Source organism: Meles meles, chromosome 7 (genome assembly GCF_922984935.1).
Source record: "Meles meles chromosome 7, mMelMel3.1 paternal haplotype, whole genome shotgun sequence".
Classification (NCBI taxonomy): domain Eukaryota; kingdom Metazoa; phylum Chordata; class Mammalia; order Carnivora; family Mustelidae; genus Meles; species Meles meles.
The window spans coordinates 143,538,272-143,557,251 of record NC_060072.1 but is presented as its reverse complement, the minus strand read 5'-3'; the positions used below and the strand labels follow the sequence as shown (position 1 = coordinate 143,557,251).

Genomic DNA, 18,980 nt, shown 5'->3' with positions numbered 1-18,980 from the left:
GCCTCAGCTGTAGGAATGTGGCCCAACATGCCACAGGATTGAAAGCCGTTGATGCTGGTGCCAGTTGGGATGTCTTGATTGCTCCGGGGAGAATCCCAAACCCAGCTCTGTCCCCAGGCCCAGGAGCCTCGGAACATTTCTCTAGCAGCTTCGGCCTCTGTATCCTAGCCCAGGGAAGGATGGATGACCAGCTGGTCCAGGGTTAAGGGGTTAAGAAGCCGGTGGTAGGTGCTGCAGGGAAAGGGAAAAGGAGTCAGGGAAGCCAGCAGTGGGGGATGTGTGGGAGGGGTGCAGGCAATGGGGAGGACCCCCCCCCCAGGGTGACTGGGTGACAGAGAGCTGGGTCCTTGCCTTCTGGCGGGGATGCTCCAGGTGTGAATAATGGAGGGTGTTTCTGTGCTCTGCACACTCGGGTGTACACACACCACCGAGACCTGAATTGCAAACCAGGGAGCGGAGTGGTTGCTTCTGAAATTCCGAAAGCGACTTGTTGCTTCATTAAAGCAACCTCTTTCCAATGGGCCGGGCTGGTGCCCACGAACCAAGAATAAATCTCCAGCGTCTGACGGAGCGGCCAGTGCCTTTCCGCCCACTGTTTGCTTCTCGGGATAAATTCTCTCTTTTCTTCACCCCCACGCCACCCCCACCATCAAATCGCCCCCAACCCTCCTGAAAGAACTGGCCCTTGTATCCCTAATTAGCAGCAGCCCCCCCCCCCCCCAGTCCATCACAACAGCAAGCAATGCCCAGCTGGGATCTCCCTGAATCCTGCTCTGTCTGGCCATTAAACTGAAAATCAGTACATTTTCATTAAGTGCTTTGAAGCCCGAGCGTCTTCCGTGTCCGATTTTGCTTAAATTTAGCCTCCCTTTGCTGAAGTGGTATTGGGGCGATGGGGGAGCGGGGCGGGCGGTCAGATTTCCCAGTCCCTGACCCCAGCGTCCCTTCAGACCTGGAGTCGAGCAAGTGCCCGCGTCAGCAGAAAAGGGACGGGGCAGCGGGGCCGCCAGACCGGCCGCAACCGGGCCGCGGGTCGCAGGCGCGCGCAGGGGACCAGGCGGCCCGCCGGTGGCGCAGGGGTGGCGCAGAGGGACTTGCGGGGCCGGGGCGGGGGCACCTTGGGTCCCCGGGAGTGCCGGGCGGATGCGGGCGCCGAGGGGCAGAGGCTCCCCCGTGGGCCGCGGAGCGGGTGGCGGGGAGAGGCGGGAGCTCGCGGGGAGACCTGGTGCGCGGCCAGTCGGGGAGCCGCTACCCTCCAGGCCAGGGACACGACCGTCGCCGCGCCCCGGGCCCCGCGGTCCCCTTCCCCCACGAGGCCGCGCTCGAGGAGGGCGAGTTGGCGCGGGAGCCTGCGGGGCTCCGGGGTTCCCACGCTCCCCTCGCCGCGGGCGGCGGCCCTCCCGGCCAGGTCCCCGCCGCCGCCCCCCGCGCCCCGGGGTCGGGGCAACAGGTTGCGTGAAAGCTGTCGGGCGAGCGACCTTCTCCGCTGCGTCCCGGCGACGCGCAGCCCCGCGACTCGGCGTCCCGGCGCCCGGGAACTCGGCTCGGCCGCTGGGGGGCGGCCGGCGGGAGGGAGCGGGCAGGGGCGGGGAGGGGCTGACCTGGTGACGCCAGGTGGGCTTCGGGGCTCCCTCGGTGGCAGGGAGACCCCGTCTCGTCTCGGGCCCGGCTGGCAAGTGGGAAGCCCCTCCGCCCCCTCCCCCGGCTGAGACCCCGACCCCGACGGTGCGGAGCGCAGGGCGCGGGCGGCGGGACAGGGGCTCGGAGCGGCGGGGGCCAGGCCGCGGGCCCTCGGGGAGCCCCGAACCGGGCGCCCCTCCATGACTGGGCGTCGCTCTGACCTTTCCCCACCCGCGCTCCAGCTTCACTCGCCCGCCGCACCCCTTGGCCCTCCGCACGTCCCTCCCCGGCGGCGGCCCACCTCTGCACCCCCCATTCTGCCCTTGCTCCCCCCGCCCCACCCCCACCCCGACGGGACGACCACCCCCAGTCACCCCGCGGCATGAGGCCGGGCTGCTCCTCACCGTCGACCTGGGGCCGGAGCAAGAAAGTTGCAACTTCCTGGCCCAGCGATGGAAAAATTTGTTTTATTTCTAACCAAGGATGTATTTATTTTTAAAGTCAGTCTCCATATTCGTGTCGTATGAATATTGTGAAGGGAAAACGCTACCTGTCAAAACGAACGGACCCTGACGTTTCTCCCCCAGGTGCTGACGGGGTTTCATTTTACTCTTGCAGAAATTTATTCATGACAGATTTCCTCCTCCGTGGATTATTTTGATCTCCCACCAGCAGAAGTAGAGATGGTACAGGAGCCGGCTGGAGTTTGCTGGGTCTGGTGGGCACACTAATAGGATAATTTTCCTTCCGACATTTTATCCCCAGAGCTGCCTCTGATTCTCGCTCCCTTATCTCACCTCCCTAGATGGTAAATTTCTCTCTTTTCTTCTCGAAAAGAGTTGGGGCCCTTAGAGGGTCTCCTTCCCAAAGCTCTGCTTAGTGTGTGCATGGATATCCCTACCTCCGATGTTTTTATGCCCACGGTGAGCAGGGCTGAGGAGGACCAGCAAGCCCAGAACCTAGTCACCAACCACTGTGCTTTCCCTAACTTGTCCTGCACAGACGGACCCAAGACAGATGGAGGCAGGGGACAGGCATTTCTGAGGCATCGGCATAAAACAGGAGAAGCAGCAGAAGGGAGAGGGAGAGCCCTGAGGGGCAGAGGCCCTGCTGATGGTGGCTTCGGGTTGTACCTCTAGACGCTCCCACTGGGTCACCACTGGCTCCAAAAATGGGAGGAAGAGACTCCGCCAAAGCGCTTATATCTATGGTAGGTAATGGCCCTGTTGACACCACCGGTGACATTCGCAGTGTTGCTTCCACCCCTGCCAGAGACAGTGCGCTGTGTAGGCGCCAGGGGCTGGTCTCATTTCAGGCCCTCTTCCCCACCCCACCCCCCAGCTCTGCCCGGTTCACACACCCCTGATGTGCGGTGTGCGTGTTTGCCAGAGGGTGAAATCCATTCCTCGCTTAGTCTTCTTTCCTCCCTCCCTTTCCCCCTTCGCAACCCGGAAGAGCTCTGCTCTCTACAGTGAGCAGAAGAAGGCGGAGGGAGGGGGTTCCTAGGAAGGATGCACATTACCCAGGTTTTACTGCTCGCTGGAAGCCCGCGTGAGATGCCGTAAGCAGTTGGGGCGGTTAGGACCGCAGCGGCGGCAAGAGTGGCCAAGGCTGCTTGTCATTTGTGCCTTCAGGATCTCCGGCAAGTCAGAAAAAAAAAATAAATAAAACACAGCTGGCCCACGAGAGCAAAAATACCCAGGTCAGTGAATATCTTTATCTTTTCTTTAACTCTGCGCTCGCTCCCTGCTCCACGTGGAGAGAATTAAGAGGAGGTCTAGACTGCAAAGGGACAGCTGCCCCTGGAAGAAAGTGAACTAGCCCCCAGTCTTGGTTGCTTTTTTTCTGGTTACTGGCAATCTTTGGCTTTCTGCAATGACCTTGGGCGAGCATGGTGTGTGCATGTGTGTATGCCCTTGTTTGGAGGAAAGAGCTAGTAGAGCTAAGCATGTGGACAAAAACTAAACAGAAGTATGAGAGGCAGTAGGAATGCTTGGGAAGGGCTGGACACCCGTTTCCCACTTCAGGGAGGGCAGAGGATTGGCAAAAAGAACCTAGGGAGAAGCAGCTCAGCCTTCTCCCCAAGGTGGCTGCTGGGTCTGGGTGTCAATTGCGTGTTTATTTCCCTCTGCTTACAAGTGTGTGCTTAGGCTCATTGTCTCTGCATATAATTAAAGAAACAGCTGTACCCTGTGAGATGGAAGTTGGAGTCCGGATGTGTGGGCGTCTGGTATCCCTGGAGAGCTGGTGGCAGGAGGCAGCTTTGCTTCCAGGAGCACCCTGAACCGAGTGAGAAAACCACAAGCTGTGACAGAGGGTGCTCAGGGTTGTGGGGAACAGCCTGGGCAGAAGGGGCAAGAATTCCACTTTCTCCTGGAACATTGGACCAACAGGACTCTGACCAGTCAGTCAGGCGCAGTTCCCAACAAAGACAGAAATCGTTAAAATGCATAGGCAGTTGATGAATCTGGGCCAGAGAGTTGCTTTGATATGTCTTTTCTTCCTCTAGGGAGACCTCAGCCTGAGGGGAACTGCCTGGCTGATTCTGTCTAGGGCTGGGGATGGGAAGGAGTCTACCGCCGGCCCCCACCCCCAGCCCCAGGATCTTCCCTCGGTTTGGTTCCATGTTTCTGGGCGATTTTCTCCTCCCCTTGTTGCCCACACTCACTAGGACACTGGGGTAATGGAAGGGAACTTATGAACTTGAAAGCGGCAAATAATAAACTAGCATCGGCAGTCCTCCACCCCTTAGCGGTTGTGGCAGAAAAGGTGTGTGTTGAGGCCAGATGGGGGGAGGGAGGCTGCTGGTCCTGTGGCTGGCTTCAGGGGGCAGGGGGTCCCAGTCAGGCTGGTGGAGGCCATCCAGGTGCCTGGCTGTGAGATGCTTACAGGGCCCAAGTGGCTGATTGTGGGCAGGAGGCTGACCAGGGACCCTTTTAAACGTTTGTGTGATTCCGAGGAAAAGGAGAGTTTGCTGCCCATTTCAGCGGGGAGGGGTATGGCATCCAGGTCAGACCGAGCCCCAGGTGGGTGTCTGGTCCCCGGGGCTCCCATTATTAATTTCCTTGTGGGGGTCAAGGAGGAGGTCCCGCTTTGAGCTTCCAGTAGCGGGCCAGGCCTGCGGTTGCTGGCTCAAGAACCCGACTGGGTTCAGAGGATACCGGTGAGTGGCGCTTGGTACACAGTCCCCGCAGGTTCATCCTCCATGCCACACAGGCTGGGCTCTGCCAGCCCCGCCAGGGGGTTGGGGGTTACCGTTCAGTCTTGGGGTTAGCCAGTCTTGCCCAAAAGCTCAGAGACAGGGGAAGCTGCATTTTCCTTTATTGCCATTTCCACCCTGCCTTTCCGCAGCTGATGTATGAGGCGGGGGAAAGTCGGGGGGTGCAGTGAGTGGGTGGGAGTGGGCGCCCCTGGGCACTCATTGGCGGAGCCTCTGTGTTGGGCCGCCCAGCAGCTCAGGGCCACAGAGAGAGCAAGCGCCTCGGGAAGGGGCAGGTATGTGGGAGGCGGGTGGCTGAGAACCCCTCTTTTGGAATTTAAGGCGATTCGTGTCCAGGAAGCTTCGGAGGTGGCAGGGAATTAGGAATCCTGATAAAGTGTTTGGGGGGCAGAATCCCGAAGCCCGGTGTTCTCTAGCCCCAATTATCCTGATCCTTTCTAGGCTGGACTGGGATGTTGTCTCCTCCGCCTCTGAGCCTTTGCACACAGAAATGTGCATTCGTTTGTGGTATGTCTTTGTGTGTGTACCGAGTATTTCGGTTCACCCGCTTCTTCATGGTTGGGGGTAACCAGAGCGGGTTTAACAACCGTGGCGATCTGGTCAGGGAAACCCGGAGCTGGAGTGCGAATCCCTTTTGCTCCTGGTCGCTGGACAGACTGGACTGGAGGGGGATGAAAAAGAAACCCGGGGCGCAAGACACGGGAGCGGGATGGGGGGGGGTCTCCCTGGGTGTCCGTCGCTGCGGGTCTGCGGGCGACGTGTGTGGTTGCTGTTTTGTTTCATGTAACAAATTGCTGGAGGTCCACGAGGTGGCGGAGCGCGAGCCAGGCGCCTGGCGGGGAGGGGCGGCCGGGTGGGCACCGTCCCGGAGGGCGGGAGGCCGGCCTCTTCACATCTCGGAGCCCCGCGCGCTTGCAGATTTTATTACGGGGTCTCCCGCGCGTCCCAAGGAAGACAGGAACAATTCCTGCTTTTAGAAGCTCGCCTCTGCGGTCGCCTCGTCTGAATGAAATCATCTGCGTCCGTTTTCCCTCTGCCTGTGTGTTAGGAACCCCCCCATTTCCCTTGAGGCCCACCGCCGATTGTCCAGGAACAAACACACCCCAGTTTTCCCGGCTAATCCAGAGAGGTGGAAACACAAGAGCTCCAGCAGAAAGCCCGCCTCCTGTAATGTCATGTTGGAGTGGCGGGAGAGTCGGATGCGCCAGGGCTTGAGACTCGGAGCTGGGGCCGGCTAGGGGCAGTGAGGCGGCTGAGCGCGGGGGAGGCTAAGCGGACAGGAGCAGGTGGCCCAAGGGCACCCCTTCCCCCCTGGAAAATGCTGGGGCCTGGAGTCCGAAAGGACTCGCCCAGGAGGAAAGCCTGAGTCTAGACTCAGCGAACCTCAATCTCAGCGCCGGTGATCCTGCTGGGAGCTGCATAAACCGCCTAGAAGGGCCCCGGCATCCGCTGGAGACCCTCCAACCCTTCTTCCTCTCTTGGGGCTTCTGTTGTTCCCCAGACCACCAAGGCCCAGAGGGAGGGACAGTTGGGAGGTGCGCCCTTCTTCTGGGGTGACTCTCATCCCTTCCAGATCATCCTTCAGGGCACTCTTTCTCTCCTACCCAACACCGGGGCTCCCCCCAGTACCACCCTTAGGCTCTAAAACAGAAATCCCCTGTCCTCTCCCTCCTTCCTCCCCCTTTCCGCTACACCCCTACCTAATTTTTATCTCTATACAATCGGGGTTTTTTCTCACCCAAGGAGAAGAGGGTAGCTAGTGGCAGAAGGAGGGCCAGCCTCTCCCCCCAAGCTGAAGAGCCCAACCTGGCGGTGGGGAGCGGAGCAGGAGAGGGTAATCTCAGAACGCATCTCCTCTCTGACTCTCCACATCTCTCGCTGCTCCTCCTGGCTTGGGCGGGTTTCCTTCCGAGTTTTAAACACTGATAGATGAATAAGCAAAAAAAAAAAAAAAAAAAGGTAAATCAAACCAGCTCCCACCCCCAAAGCGACGGTTCATTTCCCAAGGCAGGTAGACCCTAGGCCGGAGGTGGGTGGGCGTGGGAACCGGGAGGAGAGCTGCGGGTGCAGAACTCTTTTCGCTTGAGTACCCGTGGGTTTCCCTTTGACGTTTCCACCTCCAGCATGTGCCCTCTGACCGTGAGTTTTGGGGTCCCCCTTTTCTCTTCATTCCCCAAGTCCCCTGCTCGCGGTGTTTCATCTGAAAAAAGAACAGCCGGCATGCCCTGCCTGCTTCTTTCTCATCTCCTCTTTCTCTCCCCACTCTCTGCATTTCAGTTCATGCGGGAAAGAGAAAGGGGCTGGATGGGAACTGCAGAGATCCAGCATAATCTGTGTTTAACCTGCGCTGTCCTGGGGCGCCGCGTCCAAGCGGGCTCCCCCGCCATTTCACCCGTGCAGGGCACGCCCGGCGGTGGCGCCTTGGGCCGTGTCCCCGGCGTAACCCTCCCGTCCTGGCAGCCTGCGAGCTGTTTATACAGCTTTACCTGTACTATTCTAACCAGTAAAAATCCTCGCCTGCCCATGGTAACCTAATCTGAGGGCCGAGGCAGAGGAAGGGGAGGTGTGTACGCGCCAGAAGGGGGTTCTTCTCTCTTCCCGATTGGGAAGGAAATTGGGTGATGGAGATGGGGGCCCAAGGACCGAGGAGGAAGAAGGCCTGCTTTCCACGTCCCTGTCCTCTCCGCTTTTCTCCCTCTAACAGGCATCGGGGACCCGCGCAGCGGTCGCAGCCAGGACGCGTGCTGTCAGCAGGCGTGGCGGCCCCGGGGGTGCCCAACCGGGCTGGCGAGGCCCGGGACTGGTTTCCAGGTCCCGGACCAGGACCCGGGTGCTCTCGTCCCGCTTTCCGCTTGCCCTATCAGAACTCCCACACTTAAGACCAAAAACCAGCAGAGAAGGGAGCCGGCCCTTAACCAGATCCTCCCCGCCGTCCTCTTCTTCCAGAGCGCCCCTGTGCCTCACGCAGCCAGCGCAAGGAATCGAATTAAACGCCTCTTGGCGGTTATTGTCTCTCGCTAATTGCTCCAACAATGGCCACTATTAATATGGAGACACCCAATTAAAGGCCCCGCCGGGCAGCGCTGGGCTCCGGGCGACGAACTGGCCGCCAGCCTGGAGCTTGCAGACCGCCCCGCCGCGAACCGGGCCAGTGTGGGGCGCCGGCGCCGGCCTCGGCACCTCTGGCCCCCACTTCCTCCCCAGACGTACAGCAACCGCGGCCGGTTCACACCATTTTTATTGACCGATCGCAGCCTAGGAAGATTGATCGAGCTGGAGTGGGAAAGGACTTCTCCTCCCCCCAAGCCCCGGCTCGCCAGGGCCTCGGGGCCGCGCTCCAATTTCTGGCCTTCGCCGTAGCTCTGCGCCCTCCCTGCCCCCAGCCCCGCAGGTTCCCGGCTTCATTTCTGTCTTTAACTGCGCGGCCGGGTCCGCCCAGGCCGGCGCCGAGGCTCCGGGGGGAGGGACGCGGCGTCGCGGCCCGGCTCCGCTTCTTTCTCCTGCCTGCAAATATTTGCTGCCTCGCTGGAAATCCGACTATTTCGCGCGCGCTCCGCTTGCAAAGTCCTTAAGTAAACACGCTCAAATGACCGCCCCGGGCGGTCCGAAGCACGCTCACTCCCCCTGCGCGCCGGATTAGTAACTTTATGACTTCGACCCCGAGGCTCGGCTCTCCGGTTGTCCTCCGCAGGCTGCGCGCCGGCGCCCGAGGTCGCTTCTCCCGGCACCTCGGCCCCGCGGAGCTCGCCTGGATGCGCCGGTCGCCAGGCTCGGGTGGGGCACGCTGGTCGCGTGGATCTCCGCTCTCTGGGTCCCGCGACCCCAGGGGTGAGCCTGGGGGCACGCTCCTCCCCTTTGCGCCGCGGGCTCCGGTTCCTTGGCGGGACTGGGTGTCCTACTTGCATCCGGACGGAGCCTGGGCAGCCTCGGGAGGGCGGGTGGGAGGAACCAGCACTTGGGCATGTGTCTTGGGGTGTGTGTGGGCCCCAGCTTACCCCGAATAGGGAGAGAAAGTTAGGTTCCATTTCTTACCCTTTCCCCAAGAGGGCACACACACCCCACTCAACTTGACGCCTGCAGCAGCCGCCTCGAGGCCTGGCGTTTCGGATAGGCCGCACTGGCTCCCGCCGCCCCCGCACCGCCCTGGGCCCAGGATCCTGAGCCCCGGCCAGAGGCTGCGCTATGGCTCGCTGGGCTCTGGGACGCTTGCCCCCAAGGTCCCGGGCATCCAGGCCGTTCGACAGCCCCTTACCCTGGTGAGGGAGGCCTCGCGCCCTGCAGGAGCCAGGGCCCCGCAGCGGCGGCGGCGGCGAGATCCTCCTGGGTCTCCTCGCTTCCTTCACCGGCGCTGCCGCCGGCTGCTCCCGGGGAGGCGGGGGGCACTTGCTAGACCGGGCCCGGGCCGGGCTTCCTGGGGAGGGGGCCGTCAGGGCAGCAGGAGGGCGCTGAGGCGTCTCTGCAGGAGGCCAGGATCCCAGCTTTGCGGGCTACGGCCGAGGGGGAGTCTGGACTACCTTCCCCCCCTTCCCCCGGCCTCGAGCCCCCTCCCCTCCCCCGCCCGCCCCGGGAGGAGGAAGCCCGGCCTGCATTTGCCGGCGAGGCGGGTCAGACCGGCGCCTGGCCTGGCTCAGACCCCCGCAGCCCGGCTCTCCGCCTCAGGCCACACGCTTCAGCCTCTCTCCGGCCTGGCTCCCTCCCTCCCTGCTTCCCCACGGATCCCGGGACCGACCTCGGCCCTCCCTCCCCGGTATCCCCCTCCCCTCCTTTTCCCTACCCACCCCCCTTCTCTGGGCTCCCGGCTCTGGGGCTGGGCCCGTGACGTCAAACCCAGTGTGGCGTCGGCGAGACTGGCCGGCGCGGGCCATCAAAAGAGCAACGTCCTCTTTCCCAATTACCCACTGTCAGTCCGGGAACAGGGGCGGACCGGCTGGGAATTAAATGTTAAATACCCCCTACAGGCTGGCTCCATTACACCGGGCATCCAGCCGCAGCCCCCCACGCCTCTCTGCCAGCTTCAAACCATCCAGATCCAGGGCCTTCGAAATCTTTTATTTTTCCAAGGTGTGGGGAGGGGGGGGGGGGCGGGAGGACTCGCCATCGCTGTGCAGCCCGACTCGGTGCTTTTAATTAAAACGAATAGTGCGCGCCCCCCACGTTCTGTGCCTTATCGGAGAGGGGCCGCGCCGCACGGGAAGGCCTCGTTCCCACAAATATTTTCCCTTTGTCTTTTAAAATTGTTCTAAGCTCACAAGTTAATATTTTCAGGTCCTGGCGTCAGCAGCTTTTTTTTTCTCTCCCGGGATGGCTCCCTTTTTCCTATTCCCTGGCTTCCAGGTCTCGGGCCAGAAAGCCACGTTTGGGATTCCCCGCGTGACTTTGAACCGGGGTCCGGGTCTAGCGTCGCCTCGTCCCGGGCTGCCGCGCCATGAAGCGCTTTTCTTTCTTTTTTCTTTTCTCTACCCCGCCCCCCCTTCCATCCTTCATCTTAATCTCGGGGACTTTTAGCAAAAATGTGCGCGCGCTGGTCCGTCCTTGTTTATGAAGCGGTTTCCGGTGGATGGTAGACAGAAACTAAATAATTAAAAGGTTTGGAGAGCCCTGTGAGCAGCAGGAGAGGCTGGCAGCTTGGCTGGCTCTAGAGAGAAGTGGTCAGAGTGAAAAGAAAAATCGATGCTTCTTTACTGGGCCGCCCTCATAAACGGGAACTAAATGGGCTCAGGAGAAACGTGGGGGGGTGGGTGCGGGGCGAGAGCCGTGCGTGCATGTGTTTAATTTAGGAATTTTCTTCCTGACCCGTATCTAGAAACTCAACCCTGATTTCTAACAAAAATCAGATTTAAGAAGACGGAGACTCAGGAGAAGCTCCAAACCTCCAAATCGGAAAGGACCCACGTTGCCACTACTCTGAAATAAATTTTACTAATCTTCCTACAAGGATTGTGTATTAAACAAGACATCTCTCGCCCCCCACCCCAACACATACACAAATTAGGCTGAATATTGATGATTTTCCTTGAGCGCATGAAAGGAATCCTCCAGAACTTACTTTTAGGGACGGTCTCTTCTATTTCGACTTTTTGTATTTGTAGGGAATTTAATGGGGGAGAGGAGCGAAGAGGGAATGATGGCTTCAATTCCAATGAAACCCTAAATCCAGCTCTTAGTACCGTCCGTGGCATGGCCTGAGAGGGAACCCACACTCTCCTTGCACACACTGCCCTGGGGTGAGCGGAGGGTGGAACCTGAGTTTTCCCTTCCCGCCTGACCCCTGCTCGCCCCGGCCGCGTTTTCGGGACGGGCGGCTGCAGGAACCCGGGCGCCGCTAGGGGATGCAGTGGCTCAAAGGACCAAGCGAGGCCTGGGAGGTTGGAGCCCGCCGGGCCGGCCAATCGCGGCCCGGGCACAGCCTCGCCCGCTGATTGGCCCCTTCCCGTCCCCGCCCCGCGGGCCCCGCCCTCTCGCCGGAGCTTCTGGAGCCGCGCCCCCTCCGCCCGGGGCTGCCGGGCCCAGCCGGGCTGAGCGAGTCCGGGGAAGGTCGCCGCGGTCCTGCCCGCCGGCGGGGATGGGGGTAGGTGGAGGGGGCTGGTTGCCCCGCCGGGGAAAAACGCCGGGAGCCAGAGCGAGTAGGGCCCTGGGCGGGGTGGAGGGAAAAGTTGGGTAACTGCAAAGAAGCCCCGAGTTCGTTCTTTGCAACCGCTCCCGCCCTGCTCCGAGGACTGGTGAGCGCCTCTCTCCCCCCTTCATTTCCTTCCATCCCTGCTGCCACTCGAGTGAGAAGCACGCACCGATGACAGACACCGGGTCCGGAAGGGACAGCTGCAGCGGCGGGAACGTCCCTCCGAGGGGCTCGTGAGCACAAAGGCTGGGGAAAATGTTGACAGCGACCGCCCGAGTCAGGCGGATGTTCCCGGGACGCTTCCCTCCGGCCCCAGCCCTCAGTCCCTTAGGCAACTCTCTGCAGAGACAAATCGCAAAAGGACTTTGGCCTTAAATTTATTTTTTTCTGATCAGTTTTTATATGCACATAGCCCCAAATCAATCACCTCCCCAACACCCTGGACTGAGTCCAAAAACAGTTTCCTTGTGCTGGTGGTCGTTGAAAGTCTGAGAAAGAAAGGCCGCCTGTGGAAATGGACTTTATGAATGGGGCAGGCCGGTTTCCCCGGCGCGGAATCGGCACCCGGGCCGGAATGAATCTGCAGGAGCGGGAGCCACATTTAAAGGGCCAGAGCGCGAATTCCCTGCTGCCCGCCCCCTCCGCCCCGAACCCCGCGGGCCTCGCCCACCCGCCCCGCCGCCCCTCCGCCCCTCCGCCCCTCCGCCCGGGCGGCCCTCCGCGGCGCCCCCTTTCCGGTCAGCGGAGGGGCGGGAGCAGGGGCGGAGGGGTGCAGGGGGGTGAGGTCCCGGAGCGGGTTTGGGTTGCAGTTTCCTTGTGCTGGTGATCCTGTCCCCTCCTCGCCAGCGCCAGGCTCCTCCCCCTCGGCGCGGATGACACTAGAACCTCCTTAAGTTGCGTCGCGCCACAGCTGTCTGCGAACACTGAGCTGCCTGGCGCCGTCTTGATACTTTCAGAAAGAATGCATTCCCTGTAAAAAAAAAAAAAAATACTGAGAGAGGGAGAGAGAGGAAAAGAGAGAGAGACGGAGAGCGCGCGCGACAGAGCGAGCCACGCAATCTGACCGAGCAGTTTCTGCTCTCCCAGGTCGCACGCCTCCTCCTCCTCCTCTCTGCTCCTCGCTACCCAGGTTGGTACTGGCAACTTTTTTTTTTAAGTTTGATTTTTTTTTTTTTCCTTGCTCTATTGGGGAGGACTTTAAAACACTTTCAACTCAGCCCTCCTCTTTTGGAGAATTGCTGGAGGCCTGGAAGGCAGGTCCCGGGATCGCTGTCCCTGGGGGGGAGGGAGCTGTCGGCCGAGCTGCAACCGCTCAGCCGGTGCAGGGCCCTCGGGAGGGACGGCCCGGCTGCCGGGGATGGACTTGGGAGTCGTTCCCTGGGCGGCCGCGTCCCGGTTGGCCTCGCTCGGGAGGAGGCGTGCGCGTGTGCGCGTGTGCGCGCGTGTCCTGGGTGCGCGGGCGCGGGGCCGGGCGGCTCGCGGGGAGGTGGTGCCACTTCATAAACTCAGGTGCTCAAGTACTCAGGAGCTCATCCAGGTCTCCCCCTCTCTCCTTCGCAGGTGACCCGAGGAGAGCCTCAGCCTCGGAGCCGCTGAGGGAGCCCCGGTGCAGAAGAGCCTCCCTTGCAGAATTCCAGCCACCTTCGCTCGCCCTCCCCCCTTTTAGGACTTGGTCCCCCTTTATCCTTCCGTACCTATTTTTTGGAATTTCTTTTTTTTCTTCCCCTTCTTCTCTTAACTACTGCTTACAGATTTTTTTTTTAAAACCTCCTTTTGCTTACTTTTCCTTCCCAGCGTTCCCATTCCCCCACTGAAAACAAATCATTAGCCGACCCCCGCCCCTCGGACGGCAGGAGCACCTGCAGAGCCTCGGAGCCCCCGACCCTCCAGCCCGACCGCCCTCCCTCTCCGCGCGCGGGTTCCGGGCCTGGCGAGAGGGCGCGAGCGCAGCCGGGGCCATGGAGGTGACGGCGGACCAGCCGCGCTGGGTGAGCCACCACCACCCCGCGGTCCTCAACGGGCAGCACCCGGACACGCACCACCCGGGCCTCGGCCACTCCTACATGGACCCGGCGCAGTACCCCCTGCCCGAGGAGGTGGATGTACTTTTTAACATCGACGGTCAAGGCAACCACGTCCCTTCCTACTACGGAAACTCAGTGAGGGCCACGGTGCAGAGGTACCCTCCGACCCACCACGGTGAGTCCGCCCCGGGCGCCGGGACCCCCCGCCCGGCCGCCGCCGCTCCCCGCCGGGTCGGGGAGGCGGGGAGGGACGAGGGGGTGGGGAGACCCAGCGAAAGCCCCCAAGTGCCGTTCCTGCTACAATTCAAAAAAAAAAAAAAAAAAAAAAAAATTGGGGCCCGGAAATGGGCGAGGAAGCAGCCTCAGTCGCCGCGAGAGTGTGTTTTTCAAAAAGTCGCAGCAGGCGTCTCTCCGCGGCGGCTGTGCCCGGGGCCTGGCGCTCACCTGGCCGGCGCCCGACTGCAGCCCTCTCTCCCCGCGCGCCCGCAGGTTCGGGGGGCGGGGGCGCCTCCGGCTCCGGGGGCTCCGGGGGCTCCGGGCGCCGAGCCTCTGCTTCTGCGGCTGCGGCTCCGTGGGCCCGCAGGCGGCGCCGGCCGAGCCCGGCTCGGGCTTGCGTCCTTGGGAAAGGGCTTCGCTCCCCCAGTTATCCTGGAGTCCTTTCTCGGGGTGGGGTGGGGGGCTTCTGGCAGCGTGCCTCAGTTTCTTTTTCTGGGCACAGGTTCAGAAAGGCCCGAGAGAAATTTAATCCGCATCTCTGTTTTTTTCTTTCTTTTCTTTAATTCTTTTCTTTTTTTGACCATTCCCCGAAGCTAGTGCATTTGGTTCCTGGGCAGGTCTGGTACCCCTTGGCTCTGAGGAGTGGAACTCTGGTACTTGAAGGTGTTTCGGTGGGGAGGCTACTGTCTTAAACGGGAGATTCCCGGCTGCACAGAATTTTCTTGCATCTTGGCTTTTAGGTTGCCGCATTCCCTGGTCCCCCAAAACCTTGCCTTACTCTCTCCTCCGGCCTACCACAGTCCCCTTAGGCTCCCAAAGAAGATTTAGGATCCAGCGGGGTTTCTTTCTTATGTGGGAGCGATTCCCACATAAGAAAGAAAAGTTGTCTTTTCTTTTTTTCCTTTCTCTTTCACCTTTGAAAAGTTTCGCTGTTTTCTAAAAGGTTAAGAACTCCAGCCTTGTGCAGTTAAGGGGGGGGAAGCTCTAAGATTTCCAGCGTGAGTTCCTAAAGAAGAAATAGAGGCACAATCATCTCAGGCAGAGAAAATGGGAGTCTCTCCTAGTCTGGGCGACCGAGGTCTTCCTTGGTCCCCCTCCTTAGAGCCTGTATTGGCGATTCCGGTGACAGAGCCCCTCGCGGCTGGCGTCCTCCGCCCTGCTGTCACCAGGTTTTAAACAATTGTTTCTGCGGATGGGGCGCTCTTTGCCCTTCGTCTGTGCAGATCAGCAGTTAAGTGGAAATGCGGTAGATGCAGACTTAATATTATTTACTATACTACTTCCTGCATAACATTGAATCTTGACCCTTGGCGTTCAGAGAGTGCTCCTTCCCCCTCCCCTCCCCTTCCTCTCTCAAGATTTTAGTTTCAGTATTGTTCTTCATGGTTAAATAGAATGTCGGATGCTGAGGCAGGTAGTGGATTCAGAGATCAATAAGTGCGTGAATTTGCACTTGCTCTCTGCATGGGCCCCTCTCAGGGTGAGTGGACGTGCCTGAGTCATGGCCATCCGAAAACGGTGTCTTTTGAATGCTCTGGGGACTGAAAGATACATGTCAACAGGGATTTTGTGTCGCAGGGGCTCAGGTGAAAATTCTCCAGTGGCATCCCAACGTTGAGGGCAAATTTCGGGTTTACTTTATTTTCCTTCTGTAGGATTTGGGAGGGTGAAAAAAGGCAGGGTCCAGCCTTGGAAACTTCCTCAACGGTCTGGGTGATTAAAATGTCCTTGCAAATCCCAGTTCAGGCCTTGCGAGTTATGAGCAAGCATTGAAGCAGGGTTACTGGAAAGTAACCCCAAAATGCTTCCTCTCCTCCCTTCCCCGCGAGCACCCTCCTTCCTGCCCTGGGCCTTGGGAGTGGGCCTCTCCCCAGGTCCACGTCCTTTCCTGGTGTGGAGCGGTGGTTTGTCCAGGCTCGCCCATCAGGCCTCATTATTCACAGCCCACTCTTATCGGCCTGGCTGGGATCAGGTCTGGGGTGGGAGACTCTGGGCCATTGCAGGAAACCAATAAATCAAGTTCCAGAGAGGGACCTCAGGGATGCCACTTAGAAAGGGGATCTAGAGAGACCAGGTATGTCCGGGGCTCTCTCCACTCCCCCCAAGCATGTCTTGGATGTCAGACACAGGCCCCTAATCCTGCTGGATTTGATGGGACCTTCGTGTGGGAGACACGGGTGTAAAGTGCCTGCTGGCCAAGGTACTCGGGCCGGCCTGAGGGGAAGGAGTGGGCCTGCTTTGGGGTCCAAGGTGTGTTTGGGTCTGGCCAGGCCGGGGGAGGACCCCCAGGTGTGTCTGAGGGCCTCCGAAGCGGCTCTCACGGGCACTTCTCTGTCCTGTTTCCCCCCCACCCCCTTCCCGTGCAGGGAGCCAGGTGTGCCGCCCGCCCCTGCTGCACGGATCCCTGCCCTGGCTGGATGGCGGCAAGGCTCTGGGCAGCCACCACACTGCTTCGCCCTGGAACCTCAGCCCCTTCTCCAAGACGTCCATCCACCACGGCTCCCCGGGGCCGCTGTCCGTCTACCCCCCGGCCTCGTCCTCCTCGCTGTCGGCGGGCCACTCCAGCCCGCACCTCTTCACGTTCCCGCCCACCCCGCCGAAGGACGTCTCCCCGGACCCGTCCCTGTCCACCCCGGGCTCGGCCGGCTCGGCCCGGCAGGATGAGAAAGAGTGCATCAAGTACCAGGTGCCGCTGCCCGACAGCATGAAGCTCGAGTCCTCGCACTCTCGGGGCAGCATGACCACCCTGGGAGGGGCGGCCTCGTCGGCGCATCACCCCATCACCACGTACCCGCCCTACGTCCCCGAATACAGCTCCGGACTCTTCCCGCCCAGCAGCCTGTTGGGGGGCTCCCCCACCGGCTTCGGATGCAAGTCGAGGCCCAAGGCGAGATCCAGCACAGGTAGGAACCTTCTCTGCCGCCACCCCATCCCCCCAAACCCCGGAGCCTTTTCTCCTCTTCTCACCTCTCCCTTCTCCTAAATCCAGGGCAGGGAGGAGGGAGCCGAAGGCTGGCCCCGAAGGGGAGCTGGCTGGTGTTCCAGACCCTTCCGAGATTTGATTTCTTCCCTTTCTTCCAGCAGGGGGAAAGAATGAGGTGTGTCCTATCTCATTCCAGTCCTCAGAGCCCAGGGGAAGTGGGATCTAATTTACCCCCCTCCCCATGAGCTGGGAAAGGAAAAAGACAAACAAAAACAAATACCCCGTCCTGCCTGCCTGGGGACCTTTGGGTTCTGCCAGTAACCTTTAGTCAGTTTCCAAGACCAAATGGAAAGCCCAGGGAATAAATCTTTAGTGTTTAATGCTAAAACGAAACCTCCTCAAACCTAAACAAACAGGTCCCTCCTCTGACCCCCCTGGCCTCTGTTGCTGTCTGCCTGTTATTCTGGGCTCAGCTCGGTGGGGGTCACGCAGGCAACAGAGGACAGCCCTTTACACAGACGTGGGTAGATAAAGCATATGTGTATTGGGGGGCGGTGTGGAAAGCAGGACCCTGGCAAAAGCAGCACCCGTATTCTTTGCGTGGAAGAGGGGGCTGTCACCCTAAGGGAGGTGGGCTCTGTCCAGGGGAAACTGGAATGAAAATCAGAAGTCCAGGGGGCCAGTCCCCCGTGGTGACGGCACAGGCCCGGGGCAGGAAGGCGTCTGGGGACCTATTCCTCGACTGATCTGAAGTCAGAGGAGGTAGGAAGGACTGAATGACATTCCCTAGGTGTGGGTCTCTGCTTCCTCTGCTCATCCTCTCTCAGAAAAGCACCTCCTGTCTAAAACAGCGGGGGCATCTTTAATCTCTGGCTGTAGACAGGCGCTTAACAACAACAACAACAAAAAGAGGCAACACCAAACCCACACAAAATATTTTGGCTTTCCAAATAAAATACTCCATCGTGGTGTTGCTTCTAACCAAAGTAGTCGGGAGACCTGGGATTCTTCTCTCAGAGGAGGTTGAGCTCTAGTGTAAAAGATTATTTTTCAAAGATGGTTCTGTCTCCTTGGGTGGGTCCATTTCGGGGTGGGTTGGTCTGTCCTGGCTCATTCCAGCGTCTCACCTCTGCCCTCTATCTATAGAGAGCCTATATACAAAGAAGTGGTGAAAATCGCTTGTCTTTTCTGGGTGGGACAAGCCTTCTTGAAACCCGGCTTGCAAAAACCCGGGTTTGAAAAACTTGGGAGGGAGGGCTCTGGGAGCCCAGTGACCATGAGATCAGTTTTCAGGGTTTTTTTTTCCAGGGTGACATTCACTCCGACTGCCTGGGCAGGACTGTCTCTATTTAGTTGATATGTTTGAGCTAATCCAATTATTTTCAGACTGCCGCACGCGACAGTTGCATTGTTTATCCCGCGCCAGGAACTTTAATAGAGTCCGGATGCGGTTAGGCTGACAGAAAAACTCAGACCTGCAAGTTCAGTACATGAAAGTCGGCAGAGGGAGAGGGAGGTAGGCTCGCTGGTGGAGTCAAAGAGAAAGCAAGAGGAAGGGAGAACAGGCAGAGGAAAGTGGCCTGGCGGCCTCGTCGGAAGCTGGGCTTGGGCCTGGAGTGGAGGGTTCCAAAGAAGTGGGGTTCACCTTTGCTCAGAAAAGCCGGGATTAGATCAGAGCTTGAGGACTGATTGCCGAGAGAGCAAACCGATGCATTTCCAGCTAGCGAAGGGATTTTTTTTTTAAAGTTCTCTTTTCTGGTAGCGCAAAGTGTTGGGGGGGGGGGACGATCGTGGTATCTGAGGCTGGGGGGGTGGTTTGAGTGGGGGAAGGGACAGAACAACTTTTCCAGAGCCTCTGGTTCCTCTCGCCACTGGGTGCACACCTGTGGCCTTAGGCTGGTCTTTTTCGAACTTTCACTCTTTCCTCAAGCCCCTGAACCTTTGGGGCTGGTGGGAGGAAGAGCTGAAGTTACCCTAAACCGGAACCAGGAACACCTATGGGCCTATTGTACTTTTTTTTTTTTTTTTACTTTTTATATATTATTATTATTATTTTGGTAGGTGGGGAGAGGAGAGAAGACATTGCAATATGGCTTTTTACTTCCTCCTTCTTATTCCTTTCTCACAGTCAGAAACCCCAAGGCTGCACACCTGGGCAGCCAGGGAGCTGGGACTTTTGGGAGTGTGGGAGTGGGGAGGAGGGTTTCTAGACCTTTCTGGGTAGAGAAGGTGGAATGGCAGCAGTCCTTCAGGGAGTTCTCTGGGGGTTAGTGGTTGCTTTTTCTTCTTCTTCTTCTTCTTCTTCTTCTTTTTTTTTTCTTTTTTGAACTCTGTGCAAATGCATTTGCTGAAGGTGGAGAC

General features: G+C 59.4%; 1 protein-coding gene across 3 annotated transcripts in view; it reads left to right on the top strand.

Moving 5' to 3' along the window:
• Window positions 1-3,277: 3,277 nt before the first annotated feature.
• The window catches only part of GATA3 (GATA binding protein 3), a 29,223-nt gene continuing 13,520 nt past the window's right edge, over window positions 3,278-18,980 (top strand). For 2 of the 3 annotated variants that reach the window (XM_046013699.1, XM_046013697.1), the window contains exons 1-3: window positions 12,378-12,585; window positions 13,017-13,655; window positions 16,063-16,599. In XM_046013699.1, coding sequence (XP_045869655.1) covers window positions 13,415-13,655; window positions 16,063-16,599 — 778 coding nt within the window. In that variant the 5' untranslated portion in view covers window positions 12,378-12,585; window positions 13,017-13,414. Of the gene's footprint in view, window positions 3,323-12,377; window positions 12,586-13,016; window positions 13,656-16,062; window positions 16,600-18,980 lie in introns of those variants that run through there. The other variant, XM_046013698.1, reaches the window with a different exon arrangement.